General features: G+C 39.1%; 2 protein-coding genes across 4 annotated transcripts in view; one reads left to right on the plus strand and one right to left on the minus strand.

Annotated features, from left to right (window-relative positions):
* LOC113963648 (pinopsin-like) overlaps positions 1 to 22,277 on the plus strand; it is a 62,136-nt gene that overhangs the window by 38,296 nt on the left and 1,563 nt on the right. The window contains exon 3 of the mRNA XM_027674989.1: positions 6,239 to 6,472. Within this exon, the coding sequence (XP_027530790.1) occupies positions 6,239 to 6,472 (234 nt within the window). The remainder of the gene's footprint in view (positions 1 to 6,238; positions 6,473 to 22,277) is intronic.
* The window catches only part of ST6GAL2 (ST6 beta-galactoside alpha-2,6-sialyltransferase 2), a 49,991-nt gene continuing 43,225 nt past the window's right edge, over positions 15,512 to 22,277 (minus strand). For all 3 annotated transcript variants that reach the window (XM_027674986.1, XM_027674987.1, XM_027674988.1), the window contains one exon: positions 15,512 to 20,649. In XM_027674986.1, coding sequence (XP_027530787.1) covers positions 20,384 to 20,649 — 266 coding nt within the window. In that variant the 3' untranslated portion in view covers positions 15,512 to 20,383. The remainder of the gene's footprint in view (positions 20,650 to 22,277) is intronic.

The raw sequence follows: 22,277 nt of genomic DNA on the forward strand, positions 1-22,277 counted from the left end.
TTCCAAAACTTAGCGCTTGGATAATGCTGTCAGTCACAAGATGTGATTCTTGAGACTGTCCTGTGCAGGGGCAGGAGTTGGAATTTCATGATCCTTGTGGGTCCCTTCCAACTCAGAATATTCTATTCTATTCTATCATTTCACACAGGTTTTTCTGGTCCCACTTTTCAAGTTTGTCTGGGTCCCTCTGAATGGCATCGCATCCTTCCATTTTGTCAACTGCACCACTCAGCTTTGTGTCATCTTCAAACTTGCTGGGCATGCACTTGATCTCATTGTCTGTGTCATCATTGAAGTTATTGAAAAGCACCGGTCCCAAGACAGAGCCCTGAGGGACACCACTCAGCCTCCACCTAGACATAGAACCATTGACCACAATTCTCTGGCTGCGTCCACCCAGCCAGCTCCTTATTCACTGAACAGTTCGTCCATTAAATCCTTGTCTGTGCCATTTGGAGATAGGAATGTGATCATATACAGTATGCATGCTTAAATGAGCTGCCAGGGCTGATGGCTCTTCAGTGTTACAGTGATGCTATTTCACCTCAGAAACACTTATTTTCTGGCTGTGTATTTCCCATACCAGAAAGAGCAGGTCCAGCTGCTGTGGGCAGCTGCTCGTGTCTGTCCATCCCAAATACTGTAGGGATAGGCACACTTTGCCTGTACTCCAGGCTGGTGAGATGCAAGGCAGCTGCAGACCTCCCATGTCTGTGTTGGCCCATTGCTGGGCCCAGGGCACAGGCTGACTCGTGGGCAGGCTGAGCTTGTTACCCGCAGCTGAGTGCAGTGCATGTTCAGCTCTTACACTGGAATTGACTTGGGCCAACTCTGTGCATGGGAAGCCCACACTGATGCTTTTGTAACTATTGTCCTTGCTGGGCAGGTCTGTAGCTTCCCACTTGGGGAAGATAGGAGTATTTAATGTACTTTTCTTTCTAAAACCAAACTGTTACTGCAAACCAAATGATAGCTGTGCGTATACACCTTTAATCTTCCCATGCACACTGGTTCTAGAAACTACACAGTGAGTAAAAAAGGTCAGGATAAAACATGAGTTGTCAATGATGGAAGTGACACCATGAGCTCCTTGTTTAGTGTATGGGAATATATTCACTGTGTTAGACAAATTGCTGCTAAAAGCCCCTTCCTTAGCTAGTGCAGTGAAAAAATCCTGCATCTAAGAGGATTATAGTGTTCCTTAAGTTCACAATAGGACTTTGTGGATTTTAGCAGCAATGGCAGTTATGCTTCAAGGACAGTTTACAAAGCCTTGAATTTTGTATTTAAAGCATCACTTCACCTTGAGGCATTAAGACAGCTATTTCCCATTTCAGTAACAAAAATTCCCCAAAAAGTTGGTCTTCAGCTGATAAAATATCCTTCCTATGAACTTCAAATCCTAAACTCAACAGTGACATTAAAATAATTAGCTATATGGCCCCTTGTGTGGTTTTATGGCTTCCACCTGCTGTATTTGTTGCTATTAACTCATGTGGCTCCAACTGAACAAAATGCTCATGTGCATATATGTGTAAATGCTTTCTAAAGTCAAGGCCCATTGGATTCTAAGGTGACCTAAAACAGATATTTCTGTTCAGTCTCCATTTCCACAGAGACAATACATCTCTTCAGTGTTCACTTATTTGAATTTAGCCACCTATATGCTGATAAAGGAGGCATTTATTTTTAAGCCAGTGAGCCCTCTTTTTCCATGATTGTCGATTTTAAACAATAATACTTCACCCATCTTACTCTTAATCCATAATAGTTCTGGGGTAGCTCACACTGAAAAGTGGATTACTTGAAGTGTGTGTTTCCCACAGCCTTTTAGAACTCTCCATGCTTTGGAGGGCTTTTTTTTCCACCTTTTCCCCTTGTTTTTCCTTGAGAACAGAACCTGTAGAGATGGGAGAGGAGAAAGCTCATAACTGACATTTCAGTCACTGCTTAGTTTGACTGTAAGGTTTAGTAGAGAGTTATTCATACCAATAAATGGAGACTATTTCTGAATTTCTTGTGTTAAAAACATAACAGAGAACAGTCTTACTTGTCTGGTTTATGAAGAAAGAAGACTGATCTTTTTCCAGCTTTTTCCTCTACTGCAGCTTTTGCCTAAACAGTCTAGATCCCTTCTGTTCATTTCAAGAAGCTGTAGTAGACTAAATGTTCAAAGATTGGCAGACTGCCTTCAGATGATTATAAATATTTCATTTGTCTCTGGTTTTGGTAGCACTGTTGAATACTTGATTATGTCAAAACAAGCACTTATAGCTGATACTGAAAGATGCTGGCAACAAACACTGCTGCTCATAAATAACCTTCTCTTTACTGTGCAGTTTTGAAGTCTTGAAGTAAATACGGTTATTTGAGTGTAAAAAGACAGATCCAGGAATAATGTATCAGCTGTGATGAAAAAAGCACTTTGTGCCCTTATTTTCATATTGCTTGTTTAGAGTTAGCTACATAAAGGATGTTTACAGCATGCACTATTTAGATGCACAGAGTATAATAACATGATATTATTTTCCATCTTAATAAATAGTTGAAGAAAGAGAAACTGACTTGAAGGACAAATGCACAAACAGGCCCCCTGATTTCTAAGATGCTATGACGTACATGTCCCCTACTTGAAGTGGCTCTGGATGCTGGATAGTCTCTCCATTTAGTGGTTATATGGATGGGATGTCATGTGTTCTTCATAACCTTTCAAAATGTTTACAGCTGAAAATGGGTGCAGGTAAAATATGAAGGAAATTCTTTATGAGAAAAAGCACATAGGTACCTTAAGTAAGGAGAAGAGACTAGGGTAAATGCAAAAAACAAAACATGGGGAATTCAATTAAAACAGGTTAGATCTTCATCACTGAAGCACCCCCTTCTTAATAGCTAATATTAGCCCAACTCCCTTGCCATACATATATTAACCAGCTTGCCCATGTGTGATAGGAATATGCACAGCTGTACATTTTAATGCCTTACAGGGGTGACTGGATATGTGCCTCTGTCACTATGGGTGTCACAGTTGCCTCTCCATCTCTGTGTACAACCCTCCCTCAGGTTTTTCCTGGCACCTGTGCCTTGTTCTGAGCAGGTGAAATGCCACCAGTATTCCCTTGGCCCTGCAACTGGCCCGCTAAATCCAGAGAGAAGTGAGCAGGGGCTGCAGTAAGTCTAACTTTTGGCTCTGGAGCGTAGTAAGGGGAAGGCTGTCCCCTTGGGCAGGGCACTGCTCAGGCCTCTTCTCCCATACAAAGCCATGTGGTGGCTAAGAAAAATATTTAAAGTAGTAAATCCCATCCCAGATGCAGGTAGCTACTGTCTTCTTTTTTTCTGGGCTGCACAGTGCTCTAGTTATCTAAGTAGTGGTGTTTTGTGTGTCAGATTGACTGGAAATAGGAGTCCTGGGTATGTCCATGAGATGCAGTGTGGCTACAGGGCAAATCCAGACTAGAACTAATTGTGCCAGTCTTACGCTCAGTGCCTGAGATCAGACAAGCTTGACTGTCACTGCCTCCAGCTGAGTTCTGAAAAATCAAAACACTTCTGCTAGTTCCCCGAATGAAAGTAGGGGAGAAACACTGTTTTCTCATTAAAAATCCCTCAACGACCAATCCTCCAGCCTTCTTTTCTTTAAATATAGGGCTTTCCCTACATTTATACTACCAAATTTGGCAGGAGATGATCTTTGTCCCAGAGAAAACAGCTGTTTACAGCAAAGACATGTTTTCCAACCATCTGATCCCAGTGGGCCAGTATTTCTTGTGCAGTTTTTAAATCTAGTTTAGATCTCCTATGTATTTTAAAAGTATATATATATACATATCCTATATTTTCACATTTAGATTGAGCTGTACAAGCTCAGCTATTCTAAAACATTATTTGAATCTATTTTTTCTCATCACTATCTGATGCTCTTCTATCAGCTGGATATTCAGGGAGGCATTTCCATTTGACTACTGAAAATACAGTGTAGCAATTGTGTTAAATTGTCCAGTAGTTTTTAAATACGAAATGGAATTATTTAATGTTAAAATGTCTACTGCTTTTTCACATGCAGAAGTGTTATCTTTCTGTAGGCTACATGAAGTTGACCTATATTTTGCTGGAGGTCTTCCAGCATCTATAAACAGAAAATTTTTAAAGATAACACCTTCTAAAGGTAGGCTACAAAGCTGAAAAGGCAATGCAGCCTTTCATCAAAAGTATGTGGATAAATATAGTACATGATTTCAAAACTTCCCCTCCTAAGGAAACAATCTAAAGATGTGAAAACAGAAGGATATGTGCCAAAATCACACCCATAGTCACTCCACTTTTAAACATCTTTCCTTCCTTTTTTATGATCTATATTTTATCTATGCAGAGGGTAAACTCTTGCAAACTCCTCAAGACAGAGGTATTATCTAAACACAGAGCAAAAATGTGTTGCCTGATGCTTCTGTGTATATTGAAGATCTTTAGCTGTGGATGCCATGGCTAATTGGGGCTTTGCATTCCTTGATTAATATTTAACTTGTAGCATAGCTGCAGCTCACATGGAATCCTGAATTCTTCAGTCAGAGAAATTTCCCATTAGTCATGAAAAATTTAGTTCAAATAAGCAATACAGGATTGGACCATAATCTATTATTAATCCTTTCCTCAAGTTAAAGTAATTATGAAATAAACAGGTTCAATTCTTTAAAAAAAAAAAGTAGTCCTAAGTCTTTTCAGAAAGGATGAATTTTATTTTGCAATTGCCATTTTGCAGAAAACCATTACAAAACTAGACAGGAAAAATACTTCTTATTTTTGGGCAGACTAAGTTTGTGTTTGTTTTATTTACTTTTAGCAGGAACATTTCCACTGAAACTCTGGATAGAACCAACCATTCTAGAAGCCTAGAGTCATAGTTAACTAAAAAGAAACAGTGTCACCATATTATTTTGCCTTCATATGTACTTTGCACAGTCACTAAATATGTTTTTAACTCACAGTCTGATACATAACACATACATTATGCAAAAATACCTATATTACAAAGAGGTAGGTAAAGCTCTGACTATTTCCACTGCATTAGCATGTGCATGTTATGTGTCCGGCAACAGATGACATTTGACTGGGGTGGTTGGTTCCACCTTTAACTGTGTTCTATTCATTTATAGAGTTGTGTACATCAGTGTTCTTCTTCATCAGCCTAAACCTATCCATTCTAAACGTTTTTTGTTTGGTTTTTTTTAGGTAAGGTAAGGTTTGTGTGCATTCCATTACAGGGAGATGTCTTTTTGCTTATTTATGTTTGTAGTTTTACATGGATTTAGTTCCCTTGGGCATTGTTTACTCTCAAGTACTGCATTCCAGAGGCAAAGAGACCTTAAAGTGGACATAAATTATACTTGGCTGAGTACAAGACTCAGTCAAAATAATTTAAACTTTTGAATAGTGCCTGAAATTCTACTGGTACATCTGGGTTTGCTAAACGCACGCTGGGAGAAAGTTGAGGAATCAACCATAACCTCAGGAGACCAAATGTGCGAGTCTCCATCTAGAGTCAGTGGATAGAGGCTGTCTCCAAGATGAACCTCCCTGCAGATTTTGCTTTTCTTTGTTGGCTGCAAAGATGCTTAGGGAGAACCAGCCTTGCTATTCTGGAGTTAATATTCTCAAATGTTTCCTAAGAACTTTTTAATAATCCCTATAAAATAAGGTTAAGTACCCAAACCTTATCTATTCCCCACCCAATCTTATGCTGACTTCCATGTCCTTTCGATCAACCTTAATGTCCATCTCACAGAGCTACTGCACAGGAAGCTTTCTTTTAAATAATGCTTGTGTATAGCACTGAATGTACATTCTGTGTAGGGAATGAAGCTTGTTCCTCACTGTTACCACCAATGTGCTCAGCCATACAAACACACTGGAAGAGTGTTCCATAGATGTCTGCAGAAAAATGTATTCACACCAAAGCTTAAAAATAAAAATTGGCTGTTATTTTAGCATTTGCTACAACCTCCACTGGGATTCTGGTTTATACTGGCAATGCAGTGTGGTCTCTGCAGGTCTTCCCCTAGTGCCTAATGGAGATAATGAAAGTCTTCCCACTGCATTCGGTCACTTTCAGGTTTGTGTTTGTTTTGCTTCAGGAGCAACAGTGTTGATTGTCATTGCTGATCCAAGACCAATAGTCCCAGGTTGTTCATGCAGTCAATCCAACAGCTCAGCTTCTTAAATTCTATCTTTTTTCATCTTCCCCTAGGTTGGAAAAATCCACAAGAATGCTGCCCGCAAAAGAGAATACCACGTACTGTTCATGGTGATCACTACAGTTATTTGTTATCTTGTGTGCTGGATTCCCTATGGAGTTATAGCATTACTTGCAACATTTGGTAAGCCAGGTGTCGTGACTCCAGTTACAAGCATCATACCTTCCATCCTAGCAAAAAGCAGCACTGTTTGCAATCCCATTATCTACATACTTATGAATAAGCAGGTAAGACAAATATTACTTTTAAATTGTATTTTCTTCAGGGTCTATCAGGCATTCTTGACCATTGTGACTACCAGTCCTAGAGATGTGTCTTTACAAGAAGGACATTCAAAGCTTGTCCAAGCAATACTACTGGAGTCTTGGGGTGGAAGTGTTTGCAAATACGAACATATTGCTAGATAGGAGGAACAGAAAACTGCTTGCTTATTGACCTTGCTTGTGTTCTTTTGAAGGCACAAGGGGTATTAATTTGCATGCTTCAGTGTTTTGCATGCTTGCCAAAGGTATTTACAAGAAGAATACTCAAACATTTGGTGAGGTTGAGAAGTGGGAGAAAAGATGGACAAGAAGATGATGGGATTTCATGAACTTGAAAAAAAATAAAGGAGGACACCATTTGAAAATACCATTTTCATGACAGATCCTCTTGAAAACAAATGATCATTGCAGTTACTGTTTTTGTGGACTTCTGCATTCTTATTGTTAAATTCCCAGTTCAGCTACATGCCAAAATAGATAATGAATTTTGTCTCATGACGACCAAGGCAAATTCTAAAATGCCTAGATCCAGTTCAGGTCCTTCATTTCTGTAAATGTCATTTTCAGTACTCAAAATGAGCTTCCTAATGCTTCTGTGTTGATAATTCTGACTCTAAAGTTTGATAATGGCAGATCTGGAAGTTTTCAAAGTGTTTTGCAGTTGGAAATCTGAAAAATATGCACAGTTTATGAAAACACCTTACCTTTTTTTTAATTAAAATACATGTTAGAGGTTGTTCTCAGTTTTCTTTCGTCATTATATCCATTACACTATTACAAAGCAAAGAAACACCCTTTATCTTTTCTTGCCCAGTGTATGCTGGAGCTTAACTTGATATTTATCAGCATTATATTATTATGGAGCTGAGACAAGGGAGAAGTTGAATATAACAGCCAAATATATTCCAGTTTTGCCACAGCCTGAGATCATTTTTGGCATGCTTCCTCTAACCCAAAGTTCTTAAACAACAAAAGAATCTGTTCCTGGAGTTTGAGGGAAAGATCTCAAGCAAGCTGTGAAACCTCTCTGAAATTAGAAGGAAAAAGTACTATTGCCTTTCCCAAGACCAGGACTTCATTTCCAAAGTCTAGTCTGAGCTGATGTTGAAACAGATAGAGCATTCCATTTGAAAAATACTAATGCAGAAGCAAACCAGTAACTTTTTCTCCTTCCCCTTACCTTTTTTAATTCTTATGGAAACTTCTAAAGAGCATTTGTCTTGCTTCTTTATTCTCTGAGCACTTTGAGAACCTTGACTTCCATGAGATCATCTGATTGCGCTGGGATTGCTGGAGCAGACTATAACATTGATCACAGGTACATTTTGGCATTGTCTTTACACATGGAGATGTGACAATCCTGTCTTAAGGAGGGGAGCTGGATCAGATTTGGGATAAATACTTTTCACTAATAAAACCAAAATGATAGCTAATGTCCAGCATTAACCTGCAGTTCTCCTCTGCTGTGCCACTGTGTATTAGCAGTAAAAATAATTGGTTTGAACTGACACTGAGAAATGTGCTTCACTCAGAAAGGGTGTTCCTTTCAGAACAGGAACAATAGTAACACCCTCATCCAATGCGTCAGTGGTGCTCTTGGCACCTCAGCTACTCTGTAGTTGTTCTCACTCTTTTTTTGTAAATTTAACACCTCAGCAAAAGAAGTTGTTAATCTTCCCAGTTCTCAGCTTTCCTGGTCTTCATACTTAGCTGAGAATTGTCACAGGAGACTGGTGTCTCCCAACACAGAAATTATCTGGCCTGCATTTTTCCCAGCCCTCTCTTTGCAGATGTGAGATACCACAGTAGGCTATTTAGTCCTGCATCTCATAAATATACGGAGAACATTTGGCATAATTTTTAGCTCTCTATGTGTAAGCTAACTTTTTTGCTCTGGGACATGCCCTCAAGACTGCAAATGACATTGGTTGACTGTAGCTGTAGTGTTATCTTCCAGCTATTATAAATCTGTGAGGAGTACTGTGGAACTGTCAGCCTCTGAGTCAGCCTCAGAACTCATCCTGCAGAGCACATTGTTAAATTAATTCTCAAGCAGTCCCTGAGTCTCTTGCATGGTCCTGGAACCCCAGATAAAAAGTTTTGTCTTTGCCATTGCCTACTGCAATGACCTGAGGTGATAAATTGCTTAGGAAAATTATAAATTTCTTTCCAGCTACAGGAACTCCCTCAGGTGGGATGGCATGAGGTGTCCTTCTTCATCTGCTGTTCTCCAGGAGGACAGAGATGCACTGTTTAAGCTGGAAATCACTGGTCAGATTACAAGTCACAATCTTTGCTGATGTAAAATAGACTTGCTTCACTGCAGCTCATGAGCTTTTCGTTAATTACTTTTGTATTTTTAGTAGTGCACTTAAGTCTCCCTGGATTACTGAAACTCAGGCTAGCACATCTAGTACTCTTTTGCATATTACAATTGGGAAGAAGTCCACCCAAACCATGTGATCAGCAATGTGCTATTTCTGGTGTCAGAAAGTGCCTCTGAGCAAAAGTAAGGAGAGAGAGTGTGAAGGAAGGGATGTATTAGATGTGAATATAAGTCCACAATCAGTGATTTGACTCCTAGTCTCTGTCTTCTTGCATTAAAATAATTGCACTTTTAGAAATAGAAGGTGACCCTGTCATTTTCCCCAAGGATTTGGAAAAGTGATGCTGAAAAGAATATACACACTCACTTGAAAGTCATTAATACTGTGCCCTTTCCAAATTTATCATGTATTGAGGGGTGCTGGGTGAGGGAGAAATTATATAGAAAGAATGACAAAACAAAGCCAAATGCAAAGACTTCTTTCCTGACAAGATTTAAATAATAATAGTGATGTATGTAAAGAGTGTTCCTCAGTGGGACCTGGGCCCAGCATCACACACATCAGACACCTCCCAGGCACCTCCATTGTGACTGTGACAGTCCCCAGGGAAGCTATACCACCACCACCCACCTCTCACCTAATGAATGCCTTGCTACTTGGGGCAGCCCCCTCTTCCAGGGCCTTTGTGGAACTTCCCTGCCAGCACATGAGGAACAAGGAGTCCTTCTTTCTTTAATGATAATCTATTTGTTCTCTGTATATGCAGTTTTATACCAACCCTTTTCAGTCCTTCTTTATCTTACCTGATGCACTGAGTAGGGAGAAATGCACATGTGCTTTGGGACAGATACATGTGATAGTGATAAAAAAAATAAATAACCTTAACATTTATCCACTAGCTGTATAACAGCTATATTTTCAATCAATTTTCATGTGGTATTGTGTAGTTTTCAGTATTTCCAACAAAATTAAAATTAACATTGTTAAAGCTGGAGGAATATGTGGGTAATTTAACATCGTATTTTTTAAGCTGCTCATTTTCACACTTGGAAAACTAAGATATTTTAGCTGCACAAGGAAACAAAACTACAGATCCAGAAAGACAGTACACAATGCAGGGACAATTGTGCCAAACCTCATTTTATACATAAATTGGAACACACCTATTAAGTCCTAAAAAGAGACTCTGTTTGCTTAGTTCATTACCTTCAAGACGTTTGTGGGCTTACCATAAGAATCATTATCCTGTTATAATTTTTCATTAAAATTCACATAGATGTCAATACTCATGATCTGGGGTTTTTTTATCTCATCACTGGTAGCTTGGCTGATTTGGGGTAATTAATAGTCCAAACAGAATGGCACACCCAAGCTCTTAAGTCAAAAATGGGTCAAGTCAAAATGATCTTTTACTGCAGAATACTCTACACTAAGTATAATACTGCAGTACATTTCAGAAATGTTTTGACTTTATTTCTCTGCCAACATGTAGTGTTATGACTTTTTAAAGTTGAGGGGCAAAGAGAAGAAAAGTCTCAAGGGCACCTTTGCTGCTGTCATAAGGTATAATTACATTTCACACAGTAAGTTCAAAATTACTTTAGGAATTTCTCTCTCAGCTCATGAGAAAAAGATCAATTCAGGTAAATTACCTGGGCATTTAACTAGGGTCTCAAGCAGCCCTAGCCAGCCTTCATGCTGCCCCAGGCTACATCCTTGGTACAACCTGTCTGAGTATGTTGACATGAGCTTAGCCCTATCCTGCCTGTCCTGTGGATGCTCAGGGCGGGGACTGGAATGGCTTCAACATCACAGAAGGTTTAGAACTTGCTTCTTCAAGACCCAGGGCAAAAGAAGGAAGCAGGCAGCCAGACCACCTCTCATGCAAGCAAAATACTGAATAAAGTTGGAAACTAATACACATGAATGAACACAAACACAGGATAAGCACAAGTGTTTTAAACTATATAATGATTTACGATTTATGGCTAGGGAATGCACTAAGGGAAATTGCATCCAGTTAAAAGATCCTACTTTCTGGAAGACACAGAAAGTGAAGGGCAGCAATATCTCTTTATATATAATTTCAAACAGCATCTAATATATTGATGTCTCTTCCTGTATTGCTCTTTCTATAGCACCAGAGAAATGTGAGGCTTCACAAAAGTGGGAAGAGATGTCCACATTAGACAAAGGAAAGGGTCATTTAGAATAAGTCCCAGTGTCATTTAGAATAAGCCCCCAACATTTTGATCTATTTGGACTAGCCAAATTTCAGACAAAAATATAGCTGTACCTCAACTTAAGAGATCATATCCATTCTAGTGCATTTTCCTTGAGATTAGCTTAGAAAAGAGGGACCATTGTCCCAACTGTTTCCTGACAACCTTGCAGGCAATTCTGGTCAATAGAAAGGGTCATAGTCATACTTACCCTAGAGGAGACAGGGAAATCAGTGTTAACTGCAGTGACTGAATGACATGAGATTAACATTGCTGCCTGTTTGGGAGGTAGCAAGGAAATATCTGTAGATGAGATTTGACATCTAATATCACTGTCATCATACAAAAGGCAATAAAACAACAAACTCTTTAAGGATTCAAAGAATTTGTAGGGTTGCACATCTCAAATTTTCTCCAGTACAGGGAAAACAGCTTCGGTCAAATTGTTTGCACTTGCCTATAGTGATCAGCCTATAGTTGTGCTGGCAGTTTCAGAAGATCATTTACAATCAGCTGTTTTTCATAGACTTCCATCTGTAATATTATACCTACAGGGTAGATTGATAGATAACAGAAGTTTCCAGTATCCAGAGCTTACCACAGAGCAAGGAATGTGGTATGTTCACAGCTAAATAAAAGGTGTTCAGATTTTTGTAAGCAAGGCCCCTTGGTAGCCTGTTTGCCCTTGCAAGTAGACATCAGCAGAAACTCAACAAAAGTGGTATTTCTTTGCTGTCTTCACCTGTACATCTATCTGCAAGGGAAAGTCTGGATGGTCAAGGGCTCAGTCAGTCCTAAGATAAATGCAGGGAAAAAATGGATGAAGTATTAATGATTGTGCTGTTTCTCACTTGCCACTACTTTGGTGTGATCTAGAAGTTGTGTGAAAGTACATTTTGGGTTTTTTTCCTGAATTTATTTCCAAGTTTGGTGTGGGCAGCTAAGGTCCTTGAAGGGCAGCTCCAGTCTGAACTTGAGCTACTCTTAAAAATGGCATTGCCAAGCCACACTGAACAGATGTCACAGGATCTTCTGTTGGAGTGACCTCAGCTGCAATGCCAGATCAGGGATCAGACTGAATTTTAGCCCATGCCTTGGTTTGGTTAAGGTCAAGCATTAATTTAGCCTCAGAATTCTAATACATTAGAATTGAATTGAAATATGTTTTTCTATAACATGTCTATGTTTTATAAGTAGGACTCCAGATTTGTACTTGCTACAACTTACCATTTCAAAGCTGAATGCAAGCATAGGTCATCTGAAGAAAACGGAATGCAATATTCTCTAATACTATGCAACGTATTAGATAAAGAATTTAGTTGCTTTATGAGGACAATCAAATTCAACAGATGAAAAAGATTTGAAAAAGTAAGCATAACCCTGGAGGTGACAGAACCTCTAATTTTCCACTCCTGTTCAATAACTGAGTAATCTCTTGTCTTGTGGCAGCGGCATAATACTAAAATCTTAGTCAGAGCAGGATGTTTTTCTACATATTGTGGCAGTTAAGTTTACTTCTCAGAGTTTTACTGTGTGTACCAGGCATATCTTTGCAGTCATGTATCTAGCTAACAATTCAAGCAACAATCTTTTCAGATTAGATGGATGGAGAAAAAAAAATGAGTTTTCCTAGACAGAGAATATTTTTCAGCCTTTATGTAACCTCCCCTAAACAAATACTTTTAATTGAGTTAATCCTCGGTATCCTTGCAAAGCAGATGATTATCATCATCCTAGTCTTACAGGAGGAGAAATTTGAGGATTAGAGGTTAGATTAGGGCTCAAACCCTCCTGGACTTGCTTGGCAATTCTAATTCAGATCTGTAGAACTTTATTTTATGATTTAATCCTGATGTCCTTCTACCTTCGGGGCAAAAAAGCTGCTGTACTCAAAGAAATAATGGTTGCCACAGTATGGGAAATACAATATAAAACTGTACTGGGCCTCTAATTCATTAGAATAATTCTCTTTCCATTATAAACTGCATTATTTAATGCAATTGAGAAATTTGACTGTGTCCAAATGAAAATACATTTGAGGTTCACTGTCTTTTGAAGTAGAAGCTGCTACAGAGCTTTGTTCCTCTGATGTTTAGTATAGTAACTGCTGTCAAACTAAATTTATTTGTAGACAGTTTACAAACCTTTATTTCTCAAAGAGTCTTTCTTTGGTAGTTGTCTTTTCTTCATACTGGGACACCATAAACACTTCACTTTCTGTCCCCATATTGCTAGCATGAACTAGTTTAGTTTCATAATCTCATGCTTGAAACAACTATTCAAATTATAAGCCTTTTGGTAATCATGCTTGGGACTGTGTATTTCATCAGGGAAACCTTTTAGGCATTCACTGGATGTTAGTAGAGGACCAACAGTTCAATGTAGTAGGAGTTACTCTTGTTTTGAGTTCAGATTCTGAAGATAATAATAATAGAATTAAACACCGCAAACCAGACAGAAACAAGAAATATCAGCTCTACAGTAACTTCTTAAATCCCTTTATCTAAATTAGAATCAGACTTTCAGAAATGGGTTTTATAGAAATATGCAGGGGTCCACTACATACAGTACAGCTATCCAATCTGACCTTGAATGTTTCCAGGGATGAGGCATCTACCATCTCTCTGGGCAACCCGTTCCAGTGTTCCACCACTCATTGTAGAAAATTTCTTCCTTATATCTAGTCAAAATCTACCCTCTTTTAGATTAAAACCATTACTTCTTGTCCTACTGCTACAGGCCTTACTAAAAGCCTGTCCCATCTTTCTTGTAAGGCCACTTTAAATACTGAAAGGCCACAGTAAGGTCTTCCCAGAGCCTTCTCTTTTCCAACAACCCTAACTCTCTCAGCCTTTTCTCAGAGATGCTCAAGCCCTTTGACCTCTTCATGGTCCTCCTCTGGATTTGCTCCAGCAGGTCCACATCCTTCTTATGTTGGAGGTCCCAGATCTGGATGCACTACTTCCAAGTGGGGTTTCACCAGAGCAGAGTAGAGGGGGAGAATCACAGGTTCATGCTGCAGTCAAGACAGCAAGTCGAATTAATCATCCTGAGACATGTCTTTCAGCCAGATCACAACAGGCAAGCTAATAATGCAGATAAACAGACCAAAATACCAGTATTAAGTTTGACCTATCAGTAGATTTACGCCCCTAAGAACTGCTCAAGTGAAACACAGCTGGTTTCTATGCATACACAATAAAAGATCCCTCCATCAAAGGCATGTTGTTCAGACCAAGGCAGTGCAATTTCAGGAATAAACATGAAAGTGAGTTGCCTTCAAGGCTCCCTATCAGAAAGGTAGTGTTGCATCTCCTATACCTGTACTGCTAAAGAATAGCGAGTACAGCAAGATGTTCTCTGTACCCCACACAATATAGTTCATGGATGTCAACCTCCTACTGAGGTACAGGTTTGAATGCAGTGAGACAAGAATGTCCTCTCTCGTTATAGACAGTGAAGTTGACTGAGCATTTTAATAGATGGAATACAGTGATCATGTTTTGTTGTTGTTTTTTAAATGAAAAAAAAAACAGAAACCCAAAGTTGATGGATTTGAAAAGCATCAATTAGTTGCTCTGTTTGTGCATCCCAGCATTCCGTTTATCCCCTAGTGTAGCTCATTGTTCTGAGTTTTCTGAGAGGTGTTACTTGCATATTATGACATACAGTAATTATCCCCTCAACACTGCCTGCCAGGACATGGTGTAATACATAGGATGAGCTGCACAATTACTGGCTGCCAGGGGCATACACAATGGCAATCCAACTTTTATCATTCCACTAATGCGTAACCAGCTTTATTGTCGGCATGGACTCAAGGTGACTCCCTGGGATGAAAACACTGACTAGCACCTCCATTGGCCCAACTCCAGCCACTGCAGAGTTGAAAGACTACCAAAAGTAGCAGAATGCCTCACATTTAACATATGTAAGCAGACCTGCAGTGGTTGAATTATGTGGTATTTCATCCCAGACTGAATGACAAGTTACATTTTCCCTTTGTTAAGTTGGTTTTCATTTTAATGAATAACTTATTAAGAAGTCTGTTCTCTTATGAGAATGGATTCCTTGAATGGGTGGCACAGCCATTTAGCTGAAGTGTACCAGCATTTCAAGTACACCATCAAATCATTGGAGCGTGACCTCCTTAAAGAGCTCTTGAAATCTACTGCCAAATATAGAGCAGTATAGTGAATATATTCTCCCAGGGAATCCTGGTGCACCTGCTCAGGTACATATGTTCATTTTAGAATAAAGCTGGCTTTACAATATTTGCCTCCTTTCTGTAGTTTACTGTGATAGCTACTTGTCAGCCTAGCTGTCCGTTTCCATTTGAGATTTCACTGAAATTGTGGGCAGAACTGACAGGCACCTTCCCTCTTTTGTTCCACCAGCAGTTCAGTGTCATTCCTTTAAGGTAATATGGAAACACCAGCACTCGTAAACAAATGAAAACAAATGTTTTATTTACAGGAAAAAATCTGTACACTGTGCATACATAAAAATATACAAAATCATAATAGAAAATATAAAAAGTGTTAAAATGTATACAAACACTGCTTAAAAATGTGACTCCTGTAAAATCTTAAGCTTTGTTATTAGAGTACACATTCATTTAAAAAAATCATCATATAAAATAATTCTCAAAGCTATTAAAAAAGTACACAGTCTATATTTGAATAGTTCAATGACTACATATTATAAGAGTGATGAGATGATATAAAGAAAAGTAAGGCTTTTACACACAACTCTTATTTCAAGAACAAAATTCTGAATCTGATCACTAAGCCAGAGAGAAGACATCTGCAGTGTCAAAATTCATTCAATGATGCAGGTATGCCCAGACATGGGCTACAATAAATTTCAAACAATTAAATCAGGTATCTGCTTTGTGCTGGCAAAGATTCAGATGCTTTCTAGTGACAGGCTTCTGAATTACCTACTTCAAAGAACAATTTCATTTATTCAATACACATCAACTTTAGAGAGCACGAAGGGAAAAATAGTAGCCATTTATTTTTGCAGTCAATTCATTTAACACTCCTTTCATGGTACATCTGTGTCACTGTCCAAATGGCATTTTCCATCCTTAAAAACTGCTGAAGAAAAAGGAAATTAAAACCCCCACTACGGATTGGTCTACACGTGTGTTTAAATTTCTGTTTCATGAAATCAGTTTCTAAAATGACTGTATTCAGTCTGTGCAACAGAGTGTGAGTGTAGACACTTGTCTTCATTTAAGAAAAAGACTGTCTTGGGTTTCCTGACACTGGCAACTTATAGCAAAAAGTTCAGAATTTGGATCTCTTCACCAAAGAAAATGTCCTGACTAAAGACAAGCAACGCTTAACTTAAATTTGTACAGTAAGACTGTAGATTAGAGTGTTTATATCACCCCCCTTCCTCTCCAAAGGTACATTATTTCTTATATATTGTTAATGTCAGTGAATTTACCAGAGTTTCTATGGCATAAAACTGCACAGCAAGGTAAAAAAAGATGTAGCAGTTTAATCCAGGGAATGACTGACTGAACTGTGAGTTTATGCTGTAGTAACCTTTAGAATTATAGAGAAATAGAACAATTTAATGTTTTTTTCTAGTAAAAAGATTTTGACCCAAAATGAAGCAAAAGATTTTTTTTTTCTTGAATAAACAGAAGAATACCTTGATTTAACCATCCAAAGGCTGAACGCATAAAATGATAGAGGACCACAAGTCAGAAAAGCTATAGAATTCACAGTGGGGAAAAAGGAGCATAATGAAATTCAGCATAAACTCAGCACATTTCCTTAAGCTGCTGCTGTGTTTCTGGTTTGTTTCAGCTAACTTCAGCTGTTGTCCAGAGCACCAGGGCACAGCAATGAGGCTCCACAGTGTTTGAAGGCAACTTGTTCCTACTTGTCAGTAAAACTCCATATATTTAAAACCTGCAACAAGTGTGAAGGGAGCCGAGGGGTCCAATAGCAGAGGCAATTGCTTGGCTGATGATGCACCTCACAAGCTGGGTTTGTGCAAACCTCTCTTGTTTACAGTGCTGTTCTACTCTGTTAGTGTGCGACAACCACACTGAAGAGCTACAAAGCCATGCCTGTATCTTTTCCCCAAAAAGCCCCATGATCTTGGTGAGAAAATGCACTTCCTCTAACATTCCTGCGTTTACTGTATAGATATAAAAGCAGCACTCTTCTATTATTTTTAAAAGATACACAGTTCAGTATTGTTGCACGCTCATTGTTTTAAATTTACTGAACACAATTCTTTGTAAAGATCTCTCTGCCCTCACAAGGGATGAGGACATGCCCATTAATGCAGAAATACTTGGTGGGCTCTCATAAAAGCAACAATGCCAATGCGACAGAGTGTAAGCAGTGGTGGAGGGAGCACCTCCACAGGTCCTTTATGTTTCCCCTTTATTTCTGCCCCTTCCACCCTTGCAGCAAGTGGAGGTGAGCCCTCAGTTAGCAGTTCAAACACAAATTTTTTTGTAGGCATTACAATTTCTCTGGGGTATAGTCTTTCAAACATTAAGTAAAAAATGCTTACATCCTCTTCTTTTTGTCAGAAAACTCTCTCTACTGTCTTAACAGCAGTAACTTGTGAACTTGCACTTGTGCCAAAAACCGAAGGAGGACAAGACAAGGTAGGAGAGAAAATGCTCTTTAAGCAACTACAAGGTGTTTGACCAGGTAGACCAGTGAAACATCACAGTGTAAACCAGTGTTGGGAAGCCACACCAGGGATGCTTATTTTTTAAAGATGGCACCCCAGGTTGGTCTTCCTCCTCTGTGAGCAAGCATTTGCAGCACAGCTCTGCGGCATCTTCTGAGGTGATGGTGCTACAGCACCCACGTTTGCACTTGTGGAAGGACAACTGACTGCCATACAATAAGGATACGGCAAAGAAAAGATTTTGGCTGTGAGGGCTTGAATGTGCGGTCCAGTAAATTAAAAATATACAGTTCATTTTGTAACATCTCATACCTGGTTCTGCATTGGTATATAAATGATGTAATAAGTAGGTATGCTTAGCACTTGTTAGGTGAAACTTTATAATTTTCCTTGTTCTGTACAACAACTATGTTGATTATTCTGACAAATTTTTGAGGGAGTAATACTACATAATCCTGCTGTGGGTAGTTGAGCAATGCAGTTAGTATTTTTCTTTGCAAAAATCAAAGTTAAAAGTTAGTGGTTGCAGGCCAAAGTGATATTCACTTTTTTCCTTTGGAACTTGAGAATTTGCTGCTTATTGAAAAGTAGCATATTCACTAGTCTTAGAAAGCTAATCAACTCCCTTCCTTTACAAACATGTCATAGCTAACACAGTGTACAGCAGAGAGAGACCTGTTTGACTGCACTGTTCAGACTTTGAATGTTTTGCAAACAGGGTACCAAACATATGGAAAAAGAGATTAGTTCTATGTAGGTTATCTATTCCCCACACATTAAGTAACAATGTTATTAACTTTAAGAATAAAAGTTGCCACCATATATAACATTAAAAAGAAATTGGTATGTAATATATCCAGAGTCTAAGGCTAATATAAGTAAAACCTATTCATTTTGGCATGTACCAAAATGACTTATGGACATAACAATCCATACAGCACAGAAGTACAGTTATTAGATCATCTGGACATAATTTTTGTCAGTAAGAATCTTAAGATCATCATAAAGCCCTAAAAGGAGGCTAAGTCCTATGTAAAACACACATTCTTTGTTTTAGAAGAAGGAAAATAATGCTTCCCAAAGAGCAGACTGAGAGAAAAAGGATTTTGTGATTATACTTACATTACAATTGAAGATTAAATAGTCATTATTGTTGTTTGCATTCTTTTGCCTTTCTGGCAAAAGTCTTTTTGTTTAAGTAAAAACACAAAAAATACTTTCCACCACAACCACTCAGCTATTCTTTTCAATGTTTCTTTGAGCTGTCTGCTTTTTTACTGAATGGATACGAGTAGGATATAGCTGTGCTTTTGTATACACACGTTTCTGCTAAACTTACTCTAAAAGAAAGAGTACAGTTGTGTGGGAAAAAAACCCAAACAAAATACTGAAAAAAAACCCATTTACATCCTGCCACTTGAAAAATCTGAAACAGAAGTCTTGGGAAATAAGGAAAATAAGGTTTTAAATATATTAGCAATCGGGCGTATTTTTAGAACTGCCTTAGAGAATATTCTCATTGTGTGTTTTGAGTGAAAATATCAAACTATCTCCATATGCAATCTGTAGTCAGGCTTTTTTGAGGCATTACAGCTTCTCTGGGGTATAGTCTTTCAAACATTAAGTAAAAAATACTGATATCGTCTTCTTTTTGTCAGAACGCTCCCTCTACTTTCTTATCAGCAATAAATTGTGATTAAGTGACTTTGATTCAGATACCAATGAAATACTTAACAAATAATGTCTATATTCCTGTATGCTATCTTTGTTGCAGAAAGGTGACCCCCCTCTATGGTTGCTTTCAGTGTGATGTGTGAGTGCTGCACAGCCTCCCTTGGCTTTCTCTGGATATTCTGTATTGTGCAGACTGGGGGAAGGCAGCATGCCCATCTCAGACCTTCCTGATAATACTTTAGTTTCTCTTCCTAAATGGGTTACAAATATGTTTGTTTTTCTCTAAAGAAATGAGATATTTCTCTCTTCCCTCTGCAGACAGTGTGAGCATAGGAGTCTGGCATGAGAAGTACATCCAGTAGTTTAATGGGTTTGGCTGTGTGTACAGCCACCTCTGACTGCACTGACTTCACAGCGACCGTAAGGCCCCTGTACAGCTGGAGGCCTGTAACTGAGCCTGCATATGAGCAGGCATTACAGTCTACTCCAGTTAATGACTGCATAGCTTGGAGTAGCAATTACTTCATTTTGGGAGAGTCTGAAAATCTTACAAAGCCATGGGAAACACTGCATTGTTCAACTGGCCGTTCTGTACATACATGAACAATAGAGGCTGTTTCACAATGTCAGGTTTGACAGTTAAATAAGTTCATTAAAAAAAATTACAGTCTAGCATATGTGGCATAAGAGACCACCGACAAATTCTGACACTCACACCAACAACGATACATTATATTTCTGCCTAAGTATGTCCTTTGCACCTTCATGAGCTAAGCCTTTGTTTTCTTTTTCTGTAACTATTTGCAAAGCAGTAATAAATACTCAGGCTCAGAAAAGAAGTATTTCTCATGCCTGCTACTTAATTACAATTTATAGACTCAAGACTAGATTGGTCTAAGATACGTTTTTTCAAGTATTCTCTTCTTGTTTATAGTACGACAGTAGTACCTTATTGCACATTGTTTCTGAAGGACTTACTTCTACAAGTGTGAGAAATTTCTTTTGGGGCACTTGACAGCTTTGAACCCTGGCAAAATGACTTTCCCCTTCCGATACAGATCATCCTGCAAACCTTTGTTCATCCTCTGCACCAAGAGCTTCTCGTAGAGCAGTGGATGGTAGGCCCCTAAGGTACAAGCTGCATCGTAGTAGAGTTCGTGGTAGTGACATAGGTCGGTCTGCCGGACTGAAGGGATGTATTCGTATACATGTACTTCATTACACATGGACATCATGATGAGGATACCTGGAGCAAGAAATGAAAACAAAAGTGAACCCCAGGCTTCATTTTCCTTGCAGAATTTTTCCTGCAGTCATCCAATCTCCTTTTTCTTTCCTGCTTTCCTTTGTTGTTGTACACCTTAAGTACTAACTCTGTAAATTAAGAGAAGCAACAGTTCCTTTTATTAGAGCGGCTTTCGCTTGTTCCTCATACATAAAGATTTCGATCCCTAAAGAAAGAGTAAAAAGCCTATATGGATTTGCATTTTACCATCAGCCTCCTGAGTGAGAAGACTGCTCTTTCCCACCTCCCCCCATTTACCTTATGTATGGTCCACAAAACATCCCACACAAGAATCCTTGAAACATCTCCACCTTATTACAATGTTGGTCTTTCTTAGTCTGAACTTGAATCAATTCCACTTTTCCATCCACTTGCTTCTCTCTAAGCAGGAACACATAGCCAAGAAGGAAGTCTAACTACATGCAGAAGGGCATATAAAGAAACATCACCCATACAGTGGTGGCACAGAAACCCACAGCTTCTGACAATTCTGTGAAAAGTATCATGGAGAGATGGTAAAGAAGGCGAATTTCTACTTAGAGCAGTGCTGTCACAACAAAAAACCCCTGACCACCTCCTGCTCAGCAAGGAGAAATCCACAAAATGACAGCACATATTTATTTCCTGCCACATGTCAATGGCTGAGTATAATCAGCACTGTCAACTGTGGTCTTATAGCTTTGAAACAAGAGAAATCTTACTATTACAGCTGCACATTTTCAAAGGGACTAATACCAGATACTGATCAACAGCACTGCCTAAACTGCAATACTTTCACATCAATCACAGCTTCTGGAAGCCTTTTCTGTTTCACATAGCCACGTGAAAGGAAAATAACATGAATTAAGTCTTGGACACCATTTATTTTTTTAAAGATTTCACTTAAAAAATAAATTTGTGTAGAAAATGTATTGAAACACTTGTTGCTCTACTGGTATCCCTATCTGCTGAATATGACTGTCAGCTCTCAGAGGAGGTAGCTGTATAATTCTGCTCACTTGGCACTTAGAGATGAGAACTGATGTAACTCTTGTTACATCAGAGGTGTTTTGGGTAGATCACAGAATATGTTGAGTTGGAAGGGACCCACAAGGATCATCGAGTCCAACTCCTGGCTCTGCACAGGACCATGCCCAAGAGTCACACCATGTGCCTGAGAGTATCATCCAAACACTTCTTGAACTCTCTCAGGCTTGGTGCTGTGACCACTTCCCTGGGGGAGCCTGTTTCAGTGCCCAACTACCCTCTGGGAGAAGAACCTTTTTCCAATATCCAACCTAAACCTCCCCTGACACAACTTCAAGCCATTCCCTTGGGTCCTGCCACTGGTCACCACAGAGAAGAGATCATTGCCTGCCCCTCCTCTTCCCCTCACGAGGAAGTTGTAGACTGCAATTAGGTCTCCCCTCAGTCTCCTCTTCTCCAGGCTGAACAGACCAAGTGGCCTCAGCCACTCCTCATATGACTTCCCCTCAAGGCCCTTCACATCTTTGTTGCCCTCCTCTAGACACTCTCTAATAGCTTAATATCTTTCTTATATGGTGATGCCTAAAACTGCACACAGTATTCAAGGTGAGGCTGCACCAGTG

The sequence above is a fragment of the Neopelma chrysocephalum genome, unplaced genomic scaffold, assembly GCF_003984885.1.
Source record: "Neopelma chrysocephalum unplaced genomic scaffold, ASM398488v2 Primary Assembly neopelma1_25, whole genome shotgun sequence".
Classification (NCBI taxonomy): domain Eukaryota; kingdom Metazoa; phylum Chordata; class Aves; order Passeriformes; family Pipridae; genus Neopelma; species Neopelma chrysocephalum.